We start from the raw sequence: 17,267 nt of genomic DNA, 5'->3' as shown, positions 1-17,267 counted from the left end.
TTGTGAGAGCCGCGAGCATCATCTCGATGATCGATGATCCTTGATGGACAGAGTTAGAATGGTTTCAATCCATTGAAAGGAGTTTTGATGATATTGTGATAAGAATCACAATATATCTCACTACCAGACAGAATAGAACCTATAGGATCACATACAAAGAGGCTTATGACTGATCAGATGGTTGAATTATGATTATGAATTGTAATAGGATTTAATTATCAATTTGATTGATGATTAATCTAATGTAAAAGTTGCAATTAAGTAACTCGCTAAAGAGTTAGTAAGTTATAGAAGGATTAATTAGCAATTGGATTGCTAATTGGCTCAATTTGATTGAACAATGGGGCTTGCATCAAGTCTAATTGAATTAGATTCAATTTGACTTGATGTGGATTTGATTTGATCAAGTCTAATTGGGTTATGAGATAACCAAATTGCATAAGAGAATAATTCCTTGTTTGATTAGGATTTGGATTTGACTTAATTCCTAATAAGACTAGGATCTAATTAAAGAGAGTTTGGGTTTCTATTTGGATTAGGAGTTCTCCTCTTCATGTGTGCACTAAATTCTAAATAGATTAGGATTAAATCAAGTTTGATTCAAGCACCAAGAGAGAGTCTAAAAGGATTAGGACTCCTCTAATTAGGTGCCTTCTAATTTCTAATTGGATTAGGTTTTAATCTAAATAGTTTGAGCTCCTAATCAGATTAAGATTTCAATCTATTTGAGTCTAATCAATTTATAATATGATTAGAATTGATTAAAATTTTAATTAGTTTAAATCAGCAACCTAAAGAAGAGTTTTAAGTAGTTAGGACTCTCCCTTTCTATGCGCCATAAACTAGCCCCATGCCCCACTTTTATTTGCGCCTATTTTTCCCTCTTTTGCATGAGATTTTTAGCGTGAAAGGAGTTCACGCTATCTCCTTTTTCTGTGTGATATCCGGGTGCAAAAAGAATAAGTGTTGGGCGGTATAAAAATCAAGAGTCCTAAGATGTTTTGACTCTTATCTCTAACCTAAAACCTTATCTCTTCTTCCTATTTAAACATAGCATCATATGGGGCGTTGTGATGGCTGATGGAGATCAGTTTTTGATGCCAAAAGGAAGAGAGGCATGCGTGAAAAATTCAAGGGAGAGAGGCACGGTATGATGGTTCATAGCGTGAGGTATGTTTGGCTCTTATCCTTTCTTTCTTACCAACAACCAAAGGTTGGTTGTTAAGATCTCTTTTCTCTCTCTTTTATCCAAGTTTGGACATGAATTTTTTTCTCTCCTTTTTGTTCAAAAATTGGACAAAAATTCTTACATCTCTAGCGTAGATATTAGTGCATAAATTTTAGGAAGAAAAAAGAAAAAAAAAATTCTTCTCATGATCTCTAGTGTGGAGATCTTCATCCTTCTATTCTCTTCTTCTTCTCTAAGAGAGTTTTGAAAGAAAAGAAGAGTTTTCAACTATCAAGATACGATCTCTGCAAGAAAGCTAGCACCCCGATGAGATCAGGAAGCTTCTGATCAGATCAAAATCTCGTGTGGATATCCGTAAAAGTCAGACACTTGTACGGCTTTAAGGGACCTTTAAAAGATATCCATGATCAACAGTTCGTAATGTAGATCAACCCACGTCAAGATATGAAGATTAGATCTTCTCTATTTTTTTTTTTTATTCGATTTCTGTATCTAAATCTTATCTCACATATATCGATCTTGTTTTATGATTTTAAGATTTGATCTTATGCATGCTTAGATTAAATTAGATTTAATCTGAATTTTTAAAATTTCTGCTGAGTATTCGTTTCAAAATTTTTTGCATACATGAAACCATAAAATTCCAACACCTATAAATTGCCTATTTAATATAACTAAAACTTAACATGAATAGCAATTCATTTAACCCATCCTATAAGCTATGCATTTGGCAAAAATCAAATTAGCCAACATCGATTTTTTTGGACCGATTTAAATTATTTGGTCATTTTATTTTCAGTTTCGATTTTAGAAAACTAATTCAAATCAATTTGATTGAAAAATTAATCTCAAACTGACTCATGCACACCCCTATGTGCAATGGGTGATCCTTAACCACTAATTATAGATATTAATGATGCTTTGAGAACTACATAGATGGATGAATTGAAAGGGTTTGATGTGCTTTGAGATTTACACGACAATTGATTCTTAACTGTAGATCATTCATTAAGGATGCTTTGAAATCTATACAAACAAATGAATGGCGTTTGAAATGCTTCAAGATTCATCCAATAGATGATCTTTAGCTATGAATCATATACTAAGAAGTTTTTAATATTTGTGCCAATATTTCATCCCACAAACAACTGATTTGAAGGATATTTTGGTCGTTATATAATTTTAGGCCACCATATGATGATCGCATGATAAACGATAGAACAGATTTGAAATAGTTTGAAAACTTGATCCATTTAGACCTTTCTAAAATTGAAGAAACATCTCTGGGATAGGTCTCATCGAAGTTGAGAGATGTCCCTATGATTTTTTCAAGAAAATCAAATATATATCTTTTTGACAAATGATTAGTTTGGTCCTAAATCATCAGGATAAATCAAAAAATTCAACTTCACACAATGAGTTTGGCACCATTGACTGCAAGAATTGGATGTTAGGATAACTATAGCCATGGTTTATCGTTCATGAATCTGCAAATTTGAGAATCTTGATTGCTAGAGGTGGTTTAGCATCAAACTTGGAATACTTTTTTCCAATTGTAAGAACTAAATTGGAGATCCTACACATCCTGCCTGCAAATAGGGCAAGAGCCATGTCTCGCTAGCCACCCATCAATGCAGAGTGCGTGAAAGAAATGCCTGCAAAAGGGTAATCTTCTTGCACTCTCTCCATTCTTGAAATCCTGGAAGAAGGAAAGGGGAAAAAGTTAGAATCTGATTATAGTGGCAAATTTTTAGTACATAACGCATATTTTGCACACCAGAAAGAAAAATTTTAAAATTGATAGTAGATCATTCAAATTCAAAATTCAAATCATTTTTTAAACATGATATGTACTATGAGAAAAATATTTAAAACCAAAATTTATATATTTAGGATCTCTGACCTAAGTATTGAGATGGTAAACAAAAAGAATGATATCAATTTTACTAGTCTTGTAAACTACAAAATATGGCAAGCAAATTGACAATCCATTCTATGGATCATGATCTATATATCTTAAAACATAGATATATTTAAATTCACTAGATTTTGATTACAAATCATCATAAAATATTGTATTATGTTATTACAACTGTTCACTGTGACATCTATTTGTTGATTAGATTAGAAACCATCAAAATATATGAAATTTTGACTTCCATTTTTTTGTACTGCAGATCATGTCAACTACTTGGATTTTGAATTTAAATAGTCTATCATTGATTTTGGATTGTTAATTCGTAATGTATATGCTCCCACTAAAAAAAAATGTTGGGGAGACCTTAGTACTTGAAATGATCATGGAAATAAATCACCTAGCTAGAGGGCTAGACTTAAATGATGCATGCATGTGCCATTGATTATAGTCAAAATCATGGTTTTGCAGTAAATCACAAAAAAGACACCCTAAAAAATTGGATTATTGGTTATAGAAAGGCCACCATACCTGCAGGCAAACAGCACAAGAGATCAACTCTCCGCATGAATTGATACTGTCATTACTTTTGATCACAAACTCAGGAAGCCTCTTGATGATATGCGGCAGCAAACCTATGCTTCTACTGACATCGAACAGATCGGCAGCCTCCCAATTATTAGCTTCAATTGCATTAATCTATAAGGTTCAATTAGCTATCAGTCATTACTAAGTCATTTGGATTTGCTGGGATAGTGCCATGGAAGTAAAGGCATGCAACTACTGTAGCTTCAACTGCTACTTACTTGCCACTGGTATGCTTTGAGCATTGCTGGGCTCACCCACTCTTGAAATATCTTCCCATTTAGTAGGCTGCCAAATATAGCCACCTGCATTTATGTAATTAAAAAGAAAAATAAATCAATGCACACCTATTAGTGGAGATTGGATAGAGACCATAAATCTTTCAACAGCTATTCCTATACTTAATTCTTACAGCTATGTGAACCATGGAAGTTAGAGGAGATATTTTCATAACTGAATGCAAAACCAAGAGTATATGTTTATCTACCGGTTCCTTAAGAATGGCTCCACCGATTTCCCAACCACCGCTGACCAACAAGAGAGAGCTTTTTTTTTTTTTTTAAGGGGAAGGACAAAAAAAGAAAGGCCTATCCCAATAGACGAACCACTAGGTCTACAAATAAGGATATCAACAGGGATGGGTATCCAAATATTTTACTTATTCTTGAACCGAATGATGGTTTTAGTGATGGTTTTAAATTAAAAATCGTTTGATTTTGGATTCGGTTTCAGTTTTGGTGAATTCTCCAATTCAAATCTGACTCGAAATTGAACTCAAAATTAAATCTGAAATCAATTCTGAAACCAAAAATACCTGATGGTTAATATCCTTAGTATACTTGATATTCAATATGAAGTTAACTTAGGAACTTTATGAAATAATCTAGATCATTTCCTACTCTGCTCACTGATAAATTTAGATTAATTGTATATTATTTTTAAAAATATTTATTAGATAAATGATGTGGCTTATAATATAGAAATTATGGATGATATTTTTAATTTTGTTATTTACATGTGAAAACTTTGAAATGAATAAAAAAAATAAATAGTTTTGTCGGTCTTTTAATTTTAATTTCAATTTCGATTTCATTTTTATTTATTTTTTTATGAAAGTTACATAATTTTTTGATTTAAAAAATGATGCAAGTTTGATTTTAATCTTTAAAAATAATAATAAATTGTAGATGCGATTTTGATTTTTTTTTACAACCCATAGCAAATCGGGCAGGTTGACATCCGTATCTACAAACCGGTTCCAGTGATGCCTACGGGTCGTCCTACGACTCAAGTCTACGTGCAGGGCCACAAGACTTGAATCACGAGAAAAGGATGACGTCCCTGGTTTAAAAAGTGCGGCATACAGTTACAGAACTAATCACATCACATAACTACTACCAAATCACCCTCCCCACCCCGCCCCAAAACACCACCACCACCAAAAAAAAAAAAAAAAAAAAAAAAAGAAGAAGATGATTTTTTAATGGTGATGTGAGCTGGTAGAATTAAAGCAAAATGAAGGTTATGAGAAAGTAGATGGAAGAAACAGTGATGATGCTCATCATGTTAATGTTAATGTTGTTCTAATTACCTTGGATGACAGCTCTCCTTGGAGGCAAGACTCCAGCACCTCTACGGAGAGGACCGCGCCGGCGACCGCCCCGATCCCCGCGCCGCGGAAGAGCCCCGTCTCCGTGGTCTGCCCTTTGAGCGCGCCTGAAATCATCCCTATCAACGCTCCACCTGCTCTCCGATAGTCCAGTTATTGCCCACCAAATTATAGGACTTCAACAAGAAAGAAATCAGGATGGAAGATACAACTCGAAACACTACTCAGATATTAATTTGGTTTTGGATAGATGAATCCGCTTCTTTCTCCATTACAGAACTTTTGGAAAGACTACGAATAGTCTTTCCAATCCCCATGGATATTATGCCAAAGTATGCAGTGAAAGTTTTAAGTGTTCCATGAGCGTGCTACGTATAGCTTTCTTTGAGGTGCAAGTTAATTAGTACACAATGAGTAAAATACTTGGTTTCTTACGGAATTTAAAGGTTACAGGGATGGCTAGAAAGCATGGACTCACATATAGAGAGAAAGAGAGTTAGTTCTTACACAGTGCGAAGGTGCAGGTAAGGCCTGCAAAGGCTACCTTCCTCAAGGTACTCAAGCAAGATCCAGCTCCAAAACCAGAAAGCTTCCACCAACAGCCATCCATTTTTATAAATCTCAGAGAACTAGAGAGCTGCTCTTCTATACCTTCCCTCCAAGCTTGCCTTCTCCACAGTCCAAGAAAAAACTCCTCGAACAGAAACCAAGCGCAAGAAACCGACGCCCAACCCAAAGAAAAAAAAAAAAAAAAAACACTGGGAATTAAGCGTGGAAGTAGAAATGAGGGCAGCTATAAGCTTAAGACAGGGCTAGATGGTAGAAAAGTAGTCTACACTGCCGGTGTGGTTTTGCGCACTTACGAGGGGCGTGCCAGAACCTTGGGAACCTCAAAACCAGGTGCCCAAATCTGTGGGCCGGTGTAGGAGCGTTACCTGTGGAGGTAGGTCATTTGCTACTTGCCCACAGGTAGGGTTGGCCTCTTCAATGTCACTGATCATTTGAGGTGGGAGTAGGCGACAACTGCCTGCACTCGTGGTCACACGTTTCTTCAGAATGACTTATATTAAATTTGCCAGACACCAGAATATCTTGTTATGCATGGTACGTTGCCAACTTCCCATGCATCACATAAATGCCTTTGAACAGGTGGTTGTACCAAATTATGCTACATACATGCATGATTCTTTTGCCCTTAACCTGCCCCACTGGATGATCTTTTTGGTCTCCCTTCTCCTGCCAAAAAAACTGAATGAGCCAAAACTTGAAAGAAAAGTCCACTTAAGGTTGGATGGTGTATCAGAGTAGCTCAAAGGTTAGAAAAGAGAAATATTGAGGCTATAGTAAAAGAAAAAGGGAGCTTCAGTGTCGCAACCAATTTTGAAATGGCACCAGTGAAATAGATATATTAAACGGGCAGAGACTGTGGCATATCGGATGGGTATAGAAAAGTGATAGAGAATATGTGTTCATAATAGATTTTTGAGTGCTATTGTTAAGAGTATTAGTTATTTTATGAATGAAAGGAGAGAGGAAGAAATCAAAAGGACGATTCGTTGGAGGCTTGGTTGCATGTCTTACCGTCCTAGTTTAGAAAGAAGGCAACCTAATTCCAAACTAACCAACGGACTCCATTGTTTATGACGGGAAGAAATTTGGTCAAGGACAAAGGCAAGTTTTCTTCTTTTTCTTTTCTTTTTTTTTAGATTTGGAATTGAAAATATCAATTATATTTGTAGGATATACTTGGCCGTGTGGCTGGCTATACGTGATCAAGTTTCGATATGCTATCTAAACTAGCTCTATTTTCGGAAAGTAGTTTCATATATTTATTTGATTTTTAAATATGTGAAAAAAATTTTGTCATCTGTTGGGATATACCAATCGGTCTCTCTCATGCCAACTCACCGTCGGATCCGCCTGATCGGTGCCTGACTCTACCGACCGACGACTGCCGACGCCATCCGACCGAAGGTATGTCGGTAGGGCAAATCCTTTCCATTTCCGACTGATCGAACGACTGAACCCGACCTCCGACTTTCGCAACGCATCAGACTAACCGTCGGAGGGGGGGTCCCTGAGTCTTCACCTGACATCCCAGCTGGTCGGCTCCCTCAAATGCCGTACGACTGCTGAGGACCGCCGTCCTGACAAAAGCATGCGGTATAACCGTCCTGGGACATTGTCCTGTCAAGGACATAGATTAATCCCGACAATTTGACAACCCACGGTGATTTGACAGTCCGTGGCAACTCTGACAACTTCCGACGATTTGACAACTCCCCCCAGCTGTCTGCACCATTAATGACGGCACCACGCCGCGCTCTATTATAAAAGAGGGAAAGCAATAGTACTGCGCAGGGTTCTTTCGAAGTCCCTGAACTCCCCCTCTCTAGTTCTCTCTCTCGCTGAACTCTCCTGATTCTTTCCTACTGTTGCCTAGTCTCCTCTCTGACTTGACCGTCGGAGGGTCCCCGCCGGAGGTATTTCCGGTCAGTGTGGACTTCCCTTGCAGGTGCTCGTTCCCGGCGACCAGACGACGAGGGGATTAGCCGCAACATCATCTTTTAATTGATATCATCTTAAAATTAAATCCATGTTATCAATAAACCTAACGTCAACTTTTTTAAATTTATGCAGCCAAATGAAAAATAGGATTTTGATATTATTTGTATACAAATTTATAAAACATAGATATAGATTTCTTATTTTTCTACAAAAACAATTCATGAAGAATATATATAAATTGAAGTAAAACCACAACCAGTTGATATTCACCATTGCTAAATGATGCAAAATTATAACCAATGAAACCAAGCATCCCTCATTTACCATTCCATTAATTTTGATTATCTTTTTATTTGTAATTTAGTCATCTCTAAATAATTTTTCCTCTCACCTAATGAATTTTTTCATACTTCGAACTAGTTTCAAGCAATTCTTATAACTCATAACTATCACCACCACTTACTTTTCTATATCAACATTTATTGTTTTTTTGAATATTTACATGATCTAATAAAATGAATTGTAAGATAAATTTTAAGTTTTATACTTCTCATTTTATTTTAGTCTAAAAGTTTTTTTTTTTTTTTGGCAAAAAAAACTAGGCACAAAGCCTAATCATATTTTTTAAGAATTAAATATGAGGATCAAAATCCTCCTAAGATATAAGAGATGGGTTACATTGTACAAAATTATTGTTCAACTGCCACTAATATAAAGGATTCAAAAGGATTGTTCTATCTGAAATCTCCTCATTTTTGTTTTCAATTCAACATCCCCTCCCAAAATTTCTTAAAATTTTTTTTCCAAAAATCATCCCTTCTTATCTCTACTTCCATCTCATAAACCCTCGTCCTTACCAACTACTCTCTCCCCATTATGAAGTGCAATTGAAGGTAATAACTTTTTCAAAAAATATTAGGAAATGGCCACTCCAATTTCAGATGATGCTTAAAGATGAAATTCATTCATCTATGTATTTTCTTGTAGTTATATGAAGCTTGGGGTCTGAGACAAGTCATTCAGTATGGGTGTGACGTGCATAAAGCTATGGCTTTCATATTCACATTGGGATTATATCCGGCAAATTGTAAATTTTCCTTAGCTTAGGTTGACTTTCAACGGGAAGCCTATTAATGGCTCGGCTTAGTTGCAGTATTTTCGACCGGGCTAAGTATGAGGGAGACTTCAAACATGCATGGGCTGGTCGGTATTGCTAGGAGATCTCGCATTACAAATTGAGCTCAAAATATTAGAAACATTTCAGTTGAAATCCTAGCTTAAACCAATGTTTCCTGTCGCCTCTCCTCCCAACCTAGGCTCTAATGATGTACTTTTATAATACTTTTTCAAAAGGCTTTCAATGAAAATGAAGTTGTGATTTAGACCTTCCAATTCTGTTCATTGATGAGTACAAGCAGCACTAAGAAGCAAGGAAGTACAAGAAAAAAAAAAGGACTAGATAGCCATGTTTAAACTTTTGGCAGATTTGATGATCTTGTTTGCAATTACAGCTATGCTAGTATTGCATGATAGCTATAATGCATTAGATCTGGTGTATTACTCTATCTCATATACAATATAAGTTCTAATGCATCAAGCTTATTGTGTGATACACGTACGGGTGCGATCTAAGCTTTCTTTTTATTGTTTCTCACCGCTATCAAATCCAAGAGGAATTGGGATTTTTCTGTTCTAGGATCTTTTGTATCTCCAATGTACCTTTCATCATAACAAATCATCCTCTACTTGTCCCCCGACCTCATAGCAGAACCAATCCTATGCACGGTCCTTTGTCCCCTTGACATTCCACCCATTTGGGGTTTACAGGTGATGGAAAGGCCACGAATTTCATGCCATCACTTCGAAGGTTTTTCTTCTTCTTCTTCTTCTTTTTTGAGATGGAGTTTATTTTCAATCCAACTCCTGAGCTGTATTATTTCTATTCTCTTTATCTTTTTTCTTTGGATTTTGCTTTAGATCCTATTTTAGAAATTTTTAGCAGCATTTACTCGTGGTGTTGAGCATTAGGACCAGCACCAATTTTATCTTCTTTTCAACTTCAATATTATTATGCTTTAATGTGTTCTTTTATTCTAATTTTTATTTTCTTTCTTCCCTTTTTCAGTTTGTTGGTTTTATCCCTTTGTGTTTCTTAACAGTGCATATATAAATCTATGTATGGAAACTGCCATCGAAAAAAGAAGTTAGGTTTGCCTTTGTGAGAAAAAGTTGTAGAAGCTTTGATATCTCTCTACATCCATTTTCTTGGGGCTTTTGATAACTTGATAAAACTCCCTCCCGTTGGAATTCGAGTACTTGAATAAATAGATAGAATAAAAACTATGCTAACAATAATATCAAAGACTCAGAGAAATCACACCAATCACAAAAACACTAAAATTTTTTCATGATTCAGTCGAAGCCTACGTCTCATAGGGATCAAAGTAAGAAGAAGCTTTCACTACAATAATTGTTTAGAGTAGAAAAAAAAAATTCTAACTCTATGTCGGGAACACCACTTCTGATACAAGAAAAAAAAATCTAAAGATTAAACAAACCTCTAGAAGAATCTTTCTTGATGAAATAATTCTAACCCAAGGTTGAGTGAATACCTTCAATCGACGATCTTCAATCTTCTTTTTTGAACGAAGCACCATATCCAAGTCTCTCTTCTTCTCTCTCCCTCTCTACTTTGATGGTTCACGGTCTCCTCACAGCCTTTCCTTTTTTTCTTCTCGTGTTCTGCCCCTCCACACGTCCACAAGGCCCCGTTTTATACGACAAAGGCTAGAGTCCTTTACAAACTCTTTTGTTGCATTACACAGTGTTTCGTCGATTTGGTTTTCACCATGCTAAGCCTCTTCTGCACATCTCGCACTGGTCTCCGCACGTCTTGCACTGGTCTTCACGTACTTCCGCGTGCTACCCAGGTTTCACGTGAGCTTTTTTTTTGCTTTGTTTAAGTGGTGGGTTCCATTGAGGAGGGATCACCCCAACAAATCTCTTTCTTCCGACTCATATGGGAGGTTCCATCAAGCCTGCAATGCCTTGCACTTCATCAGTTTCATCTTTGAAATTGGCTTCATCAACATATCAGAACTATTTTCTTCAGCATCATCTTTTTCAAGCTTGAACTGCTTCATCTCCAACGCATCTCGAATCCAATAATATTTGACGTCGATGTGTTTCATCCTTGAATGACATGCTGGATTCTTACGAAATGGATGGCACTATGGCTATTGACGTAGATGACGTATATCTCTTGCACCCTACCAAGCTCCTCTAATAATTTTTTTTAGCTACAATACTTCTTTATCGGCCTCCATTATGGCAATGCATTCTACCTCTGTCGATGACAGTGCGATACACTTTTGTAACTTCAATTGCCACGATACTGCTCCCTCTAAAAATATCTTCAGATAACCTGATGTGGATTTCTGTGTCCACATCTCCCATCATGTCTGCATCTGTATAAGTCTGTAGTACAGGATCTCCGCTGTCATAGCATAGGTATGTCTTGGATGTCCCTTTAAGGTACCTCATTATCTAGTTCATTGCTTCCCAGTACTCCTTCCTAGGGTTTGAAAGAAATCGACTGACCACACCAACTACATGAGTAATATTGGGCCTGATGCACACCATAGCATGCATAAGACTCCCCACGACAAAGGCATAAAAAATTTTACTAACTCCACTTGATCCTTCTCGCTCTTCAGACTTTGCTTTTTAGTCAACTTAAAGTGTCCTGCAAGCGAACTTATTACCGACTTCGCTCTGCACATGTTGAATCGATCCAGCACCTTCTCAACATAGGCCTTCCGTGACAACCACAGCTTTTTGGATCTCCTACCTCGGATGTTTCTCATCTCCAAGATCGTTCTGGCCCGCTCCAAGTCTTTCATTGTGAATGTCTGACTTAACTTCACCTTCAATTTTTTGATTTTGGCAATATTATGTCCCACAATCAGTATGTCATCAACATATAGTAAGAGTATGATAAAATTATCATTAGAGAATTTCTTCATAAACATGCAATGGTCAGAACTTGATCTCTCATACCCGTTCTCTATCATAAAGGAATCGAACTTTTTGTACCACTATCGCAGTGCCTGCTTCAATCCATAAAAACTTTTCTTCAAGCGGCACACCAGGTTCTCCTTGCCTTTAATTTCAAAATCTTTTGGTTGCTCTATATATATCTCTTTCTCCAAGTCACCATGAAGGAATGCTATCTTCACATCAAGTTGTTCCACCTCAAGATCTAAATTGGCAGCAAGATCGAGGACAACTCGAATAGACGTGAGCTTCACGATGGGGGAGAAAATCTCTTCAAAATTGATGCCTTTTCTCTGACCAAAGCCTTTCATAACTAACCTCGCCTTGTACCTTGGTTGTGAATTATTCTCCTATGGCTTCAACCTGAACTCCTATTTATTTTTGAGTGTTCGCTTTTCTTTTGGCATCTTCACCCGCTCATATGTATTATTTTCCTACAAAGAATTTATCTCTTCCTTCACTATCTTCAACCACTCCTCACTATGCTGGTGCTCCATAGCTTTGGAGTAAGACTCAGGCTCCCCTGCATCCGTCAATAGTATGTAATCCTGTAATGGGTATCTCATGAATGGCCTCTACTCTCTTATAGATCTCCGAACCTCTTGTGCAGGTGGTTAGTATGCGGCCCAATCCGAACACCATCCATACTCTCCTCAGCCTCATGATTGTCATATATACTGTCATCTGCAGTTGCTCCTCCATCATTAAGACTCCTCGAAGAAGTATCTGGGCACAAGTCTACAGGGCTACTCGAGGTCGATTTTGGCTTGTTAGGCTTCTCGAAGTCATCGATCGTCCGATCCTCCAAGAAAATAACATCACGATTGCATAAGATCTTTCGCTCTATTGAAATTTGATGCTTTGAATTCGATTTACAAAAACGAATACCCAGATGCAGAGAAGTCTAGCTTGAAGAGCATATCGTGAGGAGCCCAGAGACATGGCCCACAGCATGCGGCCTAATGGGGCCCGCAAGAGCAGCCCAATGGGTGCGTAGAGGTTGATTGTGGGTGCGTTGCCCAATGCAGATATGTGCGGGCTCACCCAAGCCAGCCCAGTGGGTGTGCGACCCATGGCAGCTTCTTGTGGTCCATGTGCGAGGCATAGATTGGGATGGTTTCCTCGCATGTTTCACACAATCTGTGGTGGACTGAAGGGCATTTCCTACCCATTTGTCATGGCTCACAGGTGTTTGTGTGGATCAAGGCAAGAATCATGGATCGTTTGCATGATCGGACTGTGGCTGGAGTGTGTTGGGTGCGATCTGGCGCTAGGAGGCTAATTTGAGTTGCATTAGGGCTTCCAAATTAAGTCTAATTCATGGTCTGAGATCTTTAAGAAGACCTATAGCAGTGAGAATGAGGGAGGTTCAAACAGCAGTCGAGAGAGATAGAGTTTGGTGAGCACCAAGGGTGTGCAATCAACAGAGCAGACACAAGCAAAGCTCTAGCAGGGGGTCGATGGCAGAGCAGAGCATCAGGCAGAGCACGGCAGAGGTATGATGTAGTGGTTTGCATCACAGAAAGCATCCAAGAGTGTCGAGAACTCTGGTACTGGCAGGTTTGTAAGTGGATCTCCTTAGAGGATTTTAAGAGAGCTTTTATGAAGATAGCTTCTAGATGAAAGAGGTTTGTATACGAAGAGTTGAGAGTGTGAGATCTCTTTTTGTACTTATTTTCTCTTTCATAGTGAAGTTTGCATGCCCTGTGGAAGTAGGACTTGAGCTATTTCACGTACTTGATTGTATGTTCTCTATTTTATTTTCTTTTTTCATGCTGCAACGAGTGGTACTAGATCCTGTCCAACAAGTGGCATCAGACCTAGGTGGTGCCAGGGTGGTGTTGGATCCCGACAAGTAGTATCAGAGCCAAGAGGTATCAGCGCAAGGTTGTGGCAGCGGTGATCAAGATTGAAGATGGAGAAGACAGATGCAATCAAGATAGAGAGCAATCATGAAAGATTGATCGATGCTCTCTTGTATAAGGAGGAGCTGTCTACATGAAAGATGCCAGTAGGAGCCTAGTACAAGGTAGAGCTCCAGGTGGAGATGGATCGGGCATGAGACAAAAGACTTGGAGGATGATATGCGACGTCGCCAGGAGGCTACCTCGAGTAGGTCTCAAGTCATACAAGACGGAGATGGGATCGAACGGCCTAGCTCGACTCTCATGTTTGTCCATCAATGAGTAGCAGGTGTTTGTCCCACGACATAGAAACGAAAAGATCCAAAAGCTTTCAAAATTAGGTGGAGGCTGAATATCGAGTCAAGGTGGAGTTTATTGAGATATGACACCTCAAATTTGATCTACAGGAGTGAAAACTCAGATGCGGAGAAGCCCAGCTCGAAGAGTACATCAAGAGGAGCCCGAAGATATGGTCTGCAGTGCGCAGCCTAATGGGGCCCACAGCATGCAGGCCCGCAGGAATCCAGCAGGCCACAGACACGGCCCAACGGGCATGCATAGGCTAGCCGTGGGCGTGCGGCCTAGCACGAATGCACGCGGGCCGATCCAGCGAGCGCACGAGAGTGCGGCTCGTGGCAGCTCCATACAGTCCACACGTGAGGCATGGATCAGGATGGTCTCCATGCATTTCTTGCCCGTTTCATGTGGCTCACATGTGTTTGCATAAATCGGGATGAGAATCACGGATTGTTTATGCAATCGGATAATGGTTGGAGTGTGTCGGGCGCGATCTGATGCTGGGAGGCTAATTTAGGTCATGTTAGGACTTCCAAATTGTGTCTAATTTATGGTCTGAAATCTTTAAGAAGACTTATGGCAATAGAGAATGAGGGAGGCTTAGACAACAATCGAGAAAGAGAGTTTGGTGAGCATCAAGGGTGTGCCATCGATAGAGCAGACATAGGTAGAGCACCAGCAAGGGGCCGATGGCAGAGTAGAGCATCAAGCAGAGCACAACAGAGGCATGATACAGTGATTCGCATCACAGAAAGCATCCTAGGGCATCGAGGATCCTGATACTGGGAGATCTGTGAGTGGATTTTTGTTACTCAGCTATGCAACCCAAGAGGGGGTTGAATTGGATTACTAAAAATTTTTAGTGAGGAGTGAATCATAAAAATTATACTTTGAATGTGATATGTGATGTGCAAGGACAATAGCAAAGGATGTGCCAAATACTAACACCATTAAATAAAAAATTAATGTAAAAAAGTAATAAGAGAGATCAACACATCACAAACAAAAAAGTTTATAGTGGTTCGATGCCAACTTTGCACCTACATCTACTCTCCAAGCTCCTACTTGAGAATTTCAATCTACTAATTATTTTCAATGATTGCATCATTGGATCCCATCGATCCTAGTTATCCTAAGTTAGATACTTATTTTTTGGATATAAGCCAACCCAATATACTTCAATTTAAGGCTTGGATCAATCTTTTCTAAGTTTTGGAATTCTATCAAAACTTGAACACTCAAATATAAAGTGAGGAAAAGAGTTTTACAATGAATATCACACTTAGCTCCTTAATGAGCATAATAAAACAACAAAAGCACTTTACACAATGATGAAGAAACTTTTATGAATACTCTCTGATGGAATGGAGAGTTGAATGAGCCTTAAAGAGATGGTTGAACTTGAATTGAAAGCTTCTTTTTGACTTTAAGCTGAAAACTCATTTGAATGCTTTTCTCTCTTGATAAGTCTTGATTTTTTCTTCTTTTGAATGTCTTTATATCCTCAATCAATGCTAGAGAAGGTTTACTAACCATTTAGAGCCATTGGAGAGGGTTTAGAAAGTATTTAATACACCAAAATCGGATTGAAAACTACTCATTGTAGATTTTTCTATCGCAAGGGGCACCCCTTAGGTCGACCCTTAGAAAAGTGTCGCCCCATGGGTCGCCCCTTTTTCTTAGTCAAAAAATGGCTTTTTGTTTCGTCTTAGAAATAGCTGGAGATGACTTAGGGATCGCCCCTTTTCATATGGGATGTCCTAGGGGTTGCTCCTTTTTGCATGTCACTCTAAAAATCCTGTGTGCTAGCGTGCCATTTAGAAGGGATCGACCTAGAGGTCATCCCCTTTTGTCTAAGCTTGCTTTTCTTTAATTTTTAGACTTTCAAAAATTTTGAAATTATTTCCAAACAATTTGATATCAACTTGAATGATCTTGAGGCTTTCAAAAAATTTCAATTACATCTCCAACTTGATGAATTTGCTACTTTGGCCATCTCCAAATATTTTTACAAATCAAAAAATTCATGCATCTCTTGAAATTAACTTTTAAAATATCTTCAGAAATACAAATCATTAGTATCCCTTTCAAATATTTTGTGTTCATCAAAATCAATCCTTTGGGGCAACAATCTCTCTCTTTTTGATGATGATAAAATATTTGAGTATAAGCAAAATGAAGTAAATTTAACATTGGAGAAAAATAGTACCATTTGAAATGAAGGAGTTAGAGATCAAGATATATGCATATATGATCAATTCAATGCATCTTGTAAAAGCATTCACTTTTATTTAGCAATTTTCTTTTTAGAAGAGATAAGGGGTCATGTATGCAAGTATACATTTGTGCTTGTACTATATTGCACCAAGATTCTCCTCCTTTTTGATATCATCAATGTAGAAAAATAAATTTATATTTTTGGTTAAAATATTACTCTCTAAAATTTTCAAATTGGTAGAACCTACTGCATAAATGGCACAAAGCATACAATATAGGGCCAATAAAAGTCACATTTGCATTCAAGTTTCAAAAAAATATTATCAGGAGTTCACATCAGTTCACAATATATAGTTTTACTAAGAAGTACCATATCCTAGAAGGGTTACACATAAGCATAAAATGTCATCTCCATAACAAAATACAACCAAAATATGACCAAAATACAAAAAAAATCAACATCTATAGTTTCATCCAATAAAATAGAATATTAAAACATACATCGAGATAGTATAAAATAGCATTTTCAAAACCGACTTGAACCACCCGATTCGGGACATTTCGAACCAAACTGATGCCTAACCGATCCGATTCGGCTGTAGATTTCGACACCCAGATCAAAAAAAAAAAGGGAACCATCGGGTTTGAACCTGGAATTGAGCAGTATGCAACCTAAACCGATCGATTCAGCCCTGTTTCAGACTGAACCGCTCGGTTCGGTGTGTTAAATAAGAGAGAGAGGCAGAGAGGAAGCCTTTTCGGCTTCCTATCTGTATTCTTCATTTCTCTGACTAGATCCCTCACTCTCCCACTTCAAGAATGGAAAGAAAATAAAGGAGCAAGATGGATTAGAGATATATTTTCTTTCCTAGCTCCCTTTCTTCTCTTCCCCTCTTCTTTTTTCTTAAATCCATAAAAAATAAAAAAATAAAAGGAAACTATGTCAAAATTTTATTTTTTTATATGATTTTAATAGATATTATAGAT

At 37.8% G+C, this 17,267-nt stretch overlaps 1 protein-coding gene across 4 annotated transcripts; it reads right to left on the bottom strand.

Moving 5' to 3' along the window:
- Window positions 1-2,619: 2,619 nt before the first annotated feature.
- On the bottom strand, window positions 2,620-6,306 carry LOC105046860 (NEP1-interacting protein 1). Of its 4 annotated transcripts, none has more exons than XM_073259462.1 (6): window positions 6,162-6,306; window positions 5,806-5,989; window positions 5,281-5,432; window positions 3,911-3,994; window positions 3,636-3,803; window positions 2,620-2,888 (listed from the first exon to the last, which is right to left on the bottom strand). In XM_073259462.1, the coding sequence occupies exons 2-6, from the start codon at window positions 5,906-5,908 to the stop codon at window positions 2,766-2,768; spliced, it is 630 nt and encodes a 209-aa protein (XP_073115563.1). In that variant the 5' UTR covers window positions 5,909-5,989; window positions 6,162-6,306; the 3' UTR covers window positions 2,620-2,765. The 4 variants fall into 4 exon arrangements, with proteins under 4 accessions (XP_073115563.1, XP_073115564.1, XP_010923903.1 ...); XM_073259463.1 differs by having other exon boundaries at window positions 5,806-5,966; window positions 6,162-6,305; XM_010925601.4 differs by lacking the exon at window positions 6,162-6,306 and having other exon boundaries at window positions 5,281-5,474; window positions 5,806-6,129.
- Window positions 6,307-17,267: the final 10,961 nt, after the last annotated feature.

This window comes from Elaeis guineensis, chromosome 6, assembly GCF_000442705.2.
Source record: "Elaeis guineensis isolate ETL-2024a chromosome 6, EG11, whole genome shotgun sequence".
Lineage (NCBI taxonomy): Eukaryota > Viridiplantae > Streptophyta > Magnoliopsida > Arecales > Arecaceae > Elaeis > Elaeis guineensis.
Note: the sequence above shows the minus strand (reverse complement) of the source record. Positions and strands in the feature narration are given on the sequence as shown.